This window comes from Malurus melanocephalus, unplaced genomic scaffold, assembly GCF_030028575.1.
Source record: "Malurus melanocephalus ecotype Western Australia unplaced genomic scaffold, MMel_1.1 scaffold_890, whole genome shotgun sequence".
Classification (NCBI taxonomy): domain Eukaryota; kingdom Metazoa; phylum Chordata; class Aves; order Passeriformes; family Maluridae; genus Malurus; species Malurus melanocephalus.
Window position 1 is genome coordinate 78,983 of NW_026624122.1, and position 8,482 is coordinate 87,464.

General features: G+C 52.5%; 1 protein-coding gene across 3 annotated transcripts; it reads right to left on the minus strand.

The window, feature by feature from the left end:
- Positions 1-3,083: 3,083 nt before the first annotated feature.
- SLC25A51 (solute carrier family 25 member 51) lies at positions 3,084-7,340 on the minus strand. Of its 3 annotated transcripts, none has more exons than XM_057385943.1 (2): positions 7,189-7,340; positions 3,084-5,087 (listed from the first exon to the last, which is right to left on the minus strand). In XM_057385943.1, the coding sequence occupies exon 2, from the start codon at positions 5,044-5,046 to the stop codon at positions 4,183-4,185; it is 864 nt and encodes a 287-aa protein (XP_057241926.1). In that variant the 5' UTR covers positions 5,047-5,087; positions 7,189-7,340; the 3' UTR covers positions 3,084-4,182. The 3 variants fall into 3 exon arrangements, with proteins under 3 accessions (XP_057241926.1, XP_057241927.1, XP_057241928.1); XM_057385944.1 differs by lacking the exon at positions 7,189-7,340 and adding an exon at positions 7,007-7,119; XM_057385945.1 differs by lacking the exon at positions 7,189-7,340 and adding an exon at positions 6,994-7,119.
- Between the last annotated feature and the right edge of the window lie 1,142 nt (positions 7,341-8,482).

The window sequence follows — 8,482 nt, forward strand, 5'->3', positions numbered from 1 at the left end:
GAAAAAAAAAAAAAAAAAAAAAAGTATATCTTATAGTTGTATTTCAAAAACTGAATGCTCAACCTCGAGAACTGTACAAAAAAACTGTGAAACAACTGTAAGGAAACATTTCCAAAGGAGATGAAGGACTGTGCTGACAGCTGGGGAGGGGGTGGCTCTCACCAGCGGTGTCTGTAAACTGATGTTGCAGCACTTGGTAAATTTCACAGCGTTTCTCCCGGGCCGGGGCTCTGTCTGACTGTCTGACTGTCTGACTGTCCAGCACGCAGTGTGGTTTTATCGTGGTGGCTCCCCTGGTGCCACCGGAGCTGTGTGGGAGCCGTGTCCCCTCTGTCACAGCCCCGTGGCTGCGCTGGGGCCACACGGGTGATGGCACCGGGAGGGACAGAGGCTGTGCCCCGGTGTGCCCAGGTGTGCCTGGGGTGGAGTGTCATGGTGTGCTCCGTGTGCCCAGGGTGGGGTGTCATGGTGTGTCACGGTGTGCCCGGGTGTGCTTGGTGTGCCTGGTGTGCCCGGAGTGTCTGGGGTGCCCCAGAGTGCCTGGTGTGCCCGGTGTGTCACAGTGTGCCTGGAGTGTCACAGTGTGCCCCAAATGTCACGGTGTGCCCGGTGTGTGCCCGGTGTGCCTGGTGTGCCCGGTGTGCTCGGTGTGCTCGGTGTGTCACGGTGTGTCCAGTGTGTCACAGTGTGTCACGGTGTGCCCGGTGTGCCCTGCTGTGCCCCAGACTGCCTGGTGTGCCCGGTGTGTCATGGTGTGCCTGGGGTGGGGTGTCACAGTGTGTCACAGTGTGCCCCGGAGTGCCCGGAGTGTCACAGTGTGCCATGGTGTGCCTCGGTGTGCCCGGTGTGTCACAGTGTGCCCAGGGTGTCATGGTGTGCCTGGTGTGCCTCGAGTACCCCGGAGTGCCCCGGTGTGCCCTGTGTGTCACAGTGTGCTCAGTATGCCTGGGGTGAGGTGTCATGGTGTGCCCTGGTGTGCCCGGTGTGTCACAGTGTGTCACGTTGTGCCCTGGTGTGTAACGGTGTGCCCTGGTGTGTAACGGTGTGCCCGGTGTGTCACGGTGTGCCCGGTGTGTCACAGTGTGCCTCCAAGTTCCCTGGTGTGCCCCGTGTGCCCCGTGTGCCCCGGTGTGCCCTCTGTCACAGCCCCGTGGCTGCGCTGGGGCCGCACGGGTGATGGCACCGGGAGAGGCAGAGGGGGTGCTCAGAGTGCCCCGGTGTGCCCAGTGTGTCACAGTGTGTCACGGTGTGCCCGGTGTGCCTGGAGTGTCACAGTGTGCCCGGTGTGTCATGGTGTGCTCAGGGTACCCGGTGTGTCACGGAGTGCCCCGGTGTGCCTTGAGTGCCCCGGTGTGCCCCGGTGTGTCACGGTGTGCCCGGAGTGCCCCGGTGTGCCCCCAGTGTGCCCCGGTGTGTCACAGCCAGCACTGCCACCCACGTGTGTCCACGTGTCAGACAGGGACAGGGCCCGTCCAGGAGAAATGTCACCGCCAGACCATGGGGATAGGAAAAAGCACAGCGATACAGACAGACACACACACACACACACACACGTTTGTTTGCACTCTCGGAGTCTTGGGGTAAGGACTGTTCGATGCCTATTACCAGAATTAGAATGTAAACATCGGGTTTTTTCTGGGATTGGGGTGGGTGGGGCGGGGCTCGGTTAATTTAGTGGGGTTTGGTTTTGTTTATTTGTTTGTGTTGTGGTTTTGATTTGGGTAGCACTGATGTGGAGAAGGTTCTGGCTTCGTAAAACATGGGTCTGTTGCTCTAGGACACAGAAACTCCTAGGAAAAAGAAATACAGTTGCCAAATGAAAGCTTTTAAAAATCTAGTTTACAAGAGTGTTAAAAGGAGAGAAAGAAGGAAGTCAACGACCCATCATGTTTTTGACCTGCAGGAAACAGAAACTTCTCACTGTCTGATCTTAGTCAAAGGTGCATTTTCTAAAGCACTTAATATCCTCAGTTAAGTATAAGGTTTTTAATACAGAMGAAACAAATTGTGCATGTAGAGTATTTTGAAATACCTGAGATTTCATAGTAAAAACTGTAGCCTTTTAATACCGTATATGAAGTATCAGAACTGCTTTGGAAGTATTGTACTTACAACCGTACAGTAACTTACTATTTGTGGACAGTTTCTCTTGCTTGCATAATAAACATTTAATAATTCACTGAATTTAAATGTATTTTATTTATGTTCGAATGAGCCATGCTCACTGGTTCTTGCCTGCCTCCCTAAAATTAAGAGGAAAAACACCTCCTGCAGCTGCAGCTGTTAAGTGTGTGTGTGCRTGTGTCACAGTAGTGCTTTTCCATGAAATTTGTTTTCAAAATTACATAGGAGGAGTCAAAATTAACTCTGAACCTTAGACTAGGGCTCCACTCCTTCATTTTTGCTGGGGTTGTGCTGGGCATTGACCAGCTCTGGGCTTGTGCCAAACTCTCACCCTCCACACCTCGGCTTCCCCAGCATTGCAGGAGCACAAAACATTTTCCACAGAGGAACAGGATGCAGATTTTTTTTTTATTCCATCAAGGAGTGATTACAAAAACAAATGGTACACTGGTAAAAATCAGATTCTGCCAGTAACAAACATCCAGTAAACATTTTATTTAGAAGCAGATAATCACCACTGGGATACAGGAACTCGTGCTTGTGCCCACCCATTGCTGGCTGTGAAGCTCAGGACTGTATGATTACAACACACTGATTAGAATCCCTTTTGGAAGACTGTTTAGCAAATGGAAAAGTCAAATTTAGAAAAGCAACAGCCCCTCCAAGACTTAAGAAAAGAATTGAAAGCAGTTTCTGAAAGCCTTGCTGCTCCCCATCATCCATAGTGTTTTGGTTTATATAWGAATGTATAATTTAATTAAAAAGGAAGTGCTCAGAGAGATTGAAACACTTTTTGCTGAGACACTCATCTYGCTCAGGGTTGTGCTTGCTCTTCTGTCCCTGTATCTAAGGCCTGAAGTCTTTCATCTCTCAGCTCCCACCTCTGTAAGACACACAGTTTTCCTATTTCTGTCARTCCTTTCCAATACTTGCCTACAGAAGTCCTGAAACTTCTCCAAAACCTGTCTTCCTGCTTCCAAGGTCATCTTTGGCTTTCCAACTCCGCTACACCTACAGACCTCTGCTGAAGCAGGCAGCCCAGGAACCTCACCTYGTCTGTGCCACTCTGGCAGAACTGTCAACAGCACACAGCAAGCAGGCAGAACCCCGAGTTTTGGGTAAAAACATCTCGTGATCTGTAATCCCACAGAGGGAAYTGAGAAGAGACAAGAGGCTGCAGTGCAAAAAGCCGTGTGTGAAGTGCTTGAGCAGCTGCAGGAGCTGGAGAGTCCCATCAGCGTTACAGACACAGACATCTCCATGGCCCTGTAGCTGAGGCAACAGAAAAAGCAGCAATGCAAAAAAACCCCCAAAACTCTCAAAAAAAAAAAAAAAAAAAAAGCGCGGAACTACCATGTTTTTTTTTAACAAGGAAGGACACTTTAAAGCTTTAGTCAGTTTGCTGTTCCATTTCTTCCACTTCTTCTTTTTCACAGGAAGGCACACGGACACGCACACGTACACACACACACACACACACGGATCCAGCCTGGGCTGAGGTCACACGTTCAGTGCCACGGCTGGAGGACAATGTCACCACAGCCACATCTCACAGTGGCTGCAGCACGCTGAGGTGCAGCTGGGAGCTCTGCACTTCAGTCATCCCCTTTTGGATCTGTCCTTTGAGCTTTACACAGTTAGGACTCCAAAACATCTGAAAAATGCAGTTCCAAAATCGACATTTGGAAGATGATCAAGCAATGGAATTTTCTTCAGCCCCTCCTTGATTCTCACGTTCTAAACATGGGCAGTGGAGCGCATCCCATCACAGAGCACTACGGAATTTTGGGAGTGATGCAGAATAATACAAGTATGTTTGTTTTTTTCTTTTTTTTTTCAGACTTTGTACTTGTCTAGTAGCTCTGTTACGGGTAAACTCACCTGCCAGCAAAGGAATACTTTAAAAAAAGTTCATTGTAATTGCACCAAGGTTTAAATGCATCACCATTCACCCCATAAATAGCAAAGGCCGGGAGGAATTACCTGTCACATGCACAGGCACTGTTCCCTGGTACCGAGGACACTGCGAGTACCAACACCCCACGAGCAGCACGGGGGTCACAGCAGCTTCAGCAGGAACTCGTAGGTGGCGTTGATGATCCCCCAGGACAGCACAGAGCGGTGGTAGTTCAGGTGGGCTCCTCTAAAGAGGTGGATCAAYTTCCTATCGCGTTCCAGCCAGATCTTCACTAACACTTTGGAGAAGGACTGGAATTCGCCACCGATCTGAGCTTGCATGCGAGTTTTTACCACGTTGATCGGGAAGAAGAGGAAGCCCAGCACGGCGCCCAGCAGCCCCCCGCAGATGAAGTCGTTGACCAGGTTGGAGCTGTACGAGGTGGCCTCGGGCAGACACTGCTTGATGGGCCCACGCAGCCCGAAGAAAAGCACATTGCTGGGCCCGTTCCGCAGCAGAATCGGCACCAATCCCCGGTAATACTCCCGCATCCCGTAAGCTTTCAGCACCTTGAAAGCCTGGTAAGTGTTTGTGAACTTATCGTGGTGCTTGTAGTCCTGCAGCAGCGTCTGCACGCGCTCGAAGGGCGTCAGCACGGCCTCGGTGGTGCCGGCCAGCGCCGCCGCCGCGCTGCGCGTCAGCAGCTCGGGCGCTCGGGCGTGGCTCAGCAGCAGCGCCGAGAAATCCTCGTAGAGGCCGAACATGAGCGCCAGCGTGGTGGTTTTCTGCATGAGCGGGGGCAGCACGCCGCGGTACAGCGTGCGCAGCCCGTCCCGCCGCAGCTGCCGCACCGCGTCCTGCGTGCGCAGCCCGTACAGCTGCTGCCGGAACAGAACCTTCTGGATGGGGAACGTCACCGCGATGTTGGTGAACGCCGCGCAGTACCCGCACACGTAGTGCTTCCCCGAGGCGCCAGAAGGGTCCTGGATCGAGGGGTCCGCGGGGGAAGAGCTTTGCGGGGCCATGGCTCCGCTCTGGACGTGCGGCGTGGCTCAGTGATTCTTCCCTGTGTCAAAAAAACGAGCGGTGTGAGTGAGGGAGCGTGTGAATATTCAAATACCCCGGGAAAAATAACCTCATGGAGCTTGAAGGGGGAAAGCGACAAATGCCAGCACTGACAGACGTTAAAAATGAAGTTTGAAGGGGGAAAAGCAACAAATGTCAGTACTGATAGCCATTAAAAATGAAGTTTGAACGGGGAAAAGCAACAACTGTCAGTACTGACGGATGCTGTGCCGTTTCTGCTCAAGTCTAGGAGACAGTAAAAAGCAGCAGTTTTTCCTTTTTGTACACATTCAAATGAAAACAGAAATAAATCAGGAGAAATTGCCCCTGAAATTACATATTCCAGCGATAACACGTTGACCCTCACACTAACAAAACACAACAGAAATAAATCAGGAGAAATTCCCCCTGAAATTATGTATTCCAGCAGTGACAGGTTGATCCTCACACTAATGAAACACTGTGTGGACAGAAATAAATCAGGAGAAATTCCCCCTGAAATTACATATTCCAGCGGTAACACGTTGACCCTCACACTAACGAAACACAACAGAAATAAATCAGAATAAATTACCCTGGAATTACATATTCCAGCAGTGACAGGTCGGCCCTCACTCTAGTAAAACACTGAGTGGACAAGTGTGTGCCAAAAAAACCCAAAAGTGAATCAAACACGTGCAGCAGCATTACAAAACCTGATCCTTGTACTCTGCCTCTCCTTGGGGCAGGAAAGGACAGATAAATAAAACACTTTGTGGTGGTTCAACCCAGCCCAGCCACAAGAGATGCACAGGTGTCACACAGGTGTGACTTCACTGGCAGAGGGGAGAAATTCTTGAMAAGTCCCAGTTCACTGCCAGGCAGCCCCCAGGCTCCATTTTCCATTTTCTGCTGGGAAATTTCAGAAGCTGAGCTTGGGTCCTGAAGGGCAGTGGACAGAGGCAGCTTGACCAAATAGTCTGGAGGAGGCTGCAGGGATTGTTTCCTTCTGTTTGACAGAAGAGCGGGATTATTTATTTAAAGGTTATGAAAATATGTTCCTGCAGGTGCTTGAATGCCACCCTTGATGGAAGCCAAGCCTGAGAAAATTCAGTGACAGCCGTGTGAGGCTGGGGGTGGTTTGTGAGCCTAAAATCCTACCCAGCACCACAAACACACACGAGATTCCCGGGATCTGAAGGGCTGTTTGGGGATAACAACACCTGGCGTGAGGAATTGCTGAAATAAGGAGGGTATAGAAAGAAAGGAGGAAGGAAAAGCAAAGGAGGGGAATAGAGAAAGGCGCGGGGAGAAACGGGGAGGAGAAAAGGCAGGGAAGGGAAGGGCGGAGGCGACAGAAAGGCAGAGAGGGAAAGARAGGATGGGGGAAAGAAAGGGAAAGGAAGGGAAAAGCGTTTATTGTGCAAAGCTCGCTCTGGCCGCGGTGTGACCGCGGTGTGTCCCCGGGGGAAGCCCTCCCGGTCCCGGTCCCGTGTCCCCAAAGGCTCCCGGTCCCGTGTCCCAAAAGGCTCCGGTCCCGTGTCCCAAAGGCTCCCGGTCCGTGTCCCCAGAGGCTCCCGGTACCGGTCCGGTGTCCCCAAAGGTTCCCGGTCCCGTGTCCCCAGAGGCTCCGGTCCCGTGTCCCCAAAGGCTCCCGGTCCCTGTCCCCAGAGGCTCAGGTCCCGTGTCCCCAGAGGCTCCGGTCCCGTGTCCCCAAGGCTCCCGGTCCCGTGTCCCAAAAGACTCCGATCCCGTGTCCCCAGCGGCTCCCGGTCCATGTCCCAGAGGCTCCGGTCCCGTGTCCCAAAGGCTCCCGGTCCCGGTCCCGTGTCCCCAGCGGCTCCCGCCGGGCCCTCCCCGCTCTCCCGCTCTCCCGAAGCTCCGCGCACAGGCCGGGCCGGGCCCGGGGCCGTTCCGCGGGCACTCACGATCCCTGCGCACCCCGTGTCCTGCCCGCTGTCCCCGGTGAGATCGCARCCCCGCAGCGGGGCCCAAGGTCAGCCCGGCGGCAGCGGCCGCGGCCCGGCCGGGCCCAGAGAACCGCGGCCTGCGCTCCCCGGGCGCCTGCGCGGCCGCGGCACCGAGCGGGCCCCGAGCGGAGCGGGAGGGAGGGAGGGACGCACCTGCGCGGGGGGCGGCCATGGCGGAGCGCGCACGGGAGCGCGCACGGGGAGCGCGGAACGGGAGCGCGCACCGGGAACGCGCAGAACGGGAGCGCGCACTGAGGGAGCGCAGCGCCCGGAGCGCCCGGCCCGGCGCGGCCCCGCGCCGCCGTCTGACGTCACCGCGCCGCCGCGCGCCGAGCCTGCGCATTGGGCGAGACACGCCTCCGAGCGTGACAGCCAATCACGAGGCGAGGAGGACATGGACACGCCCCTCCAGGGGGTGGGGCAAAGGCGAGCGGGCGACGGCGGGAGCGAGGGTGAGCCGAGCGTATCCGATCCGAGCCGAACGGGGCCGATCCGAGCCGAGCCGAGCCGAGCCGATCCGATCCCATCCGATCCGAGCCGAGCCGAGCATACATATGGTTTATATCAAAGTGACAAAGTGCTTATGAGGCCTATTAATTGAAAACTTCCTATAGCCTTTTTATACGTTATTAATGTAAGAATGTAATAACTTTTTACATATTATTAAAATACAATGTTATCGTTTTCAATATATTATCAATGATAGCCTTTTTATATATTGCTGTAAGTTTTTTTATAGTGTATTTAATAGTATTTTAATAGTGTATTTAATAGCAACATATAGTGTACCAGCTGCATGTAATCTAACCAGCTGGGTTAGTACATAGACAGGTGAAATCACCAAGGGGCATAAATCAGAAAAAGTTCTGAAAAAAGGAAACAAGTAGATGCTATAAAAAGGAACAGTAGAGAGCACGAATGAGAACTTGGCAGAGGCACGGGACAGTCAGCAGAATAATTGGGAATTACGATTTGGAGGGCTACTAAAACCCATGAACATCACAACTGCGCATGAAGACAAAGGTGGAAAGTCCACCGTGATGAAGAGGATGGGATCTCATTAGAGGGAGACCCCCACGACCACCGAATTGAGGATGATACACACTTGTAAAACTGTGATATCGTGTATTTCCGTGCCCATATATAGTGGTGGATGTATGGGGGGCAGTGACCATGATAATATTACATCATGCTTACCGTATAAATGTGTGCTAATTGGAAGGGAATGCAGGTGGGTTAGGAGGAGAAATCCCCCTCACCTCCAGCACTGCAATAAACAAATACCTGCTCTGTAAATAAATAAACAAATACCTGCTCTGTAAATAAATAAACAAATATCTGCTCTATAAATAAATAAACAAATACCTGCTCTGTAAATAAATAAACAAACACCTGCTCTATAGACACCGGTCTATGGGGTTTTATTTCTAAGCCTTTTTCGGGCATC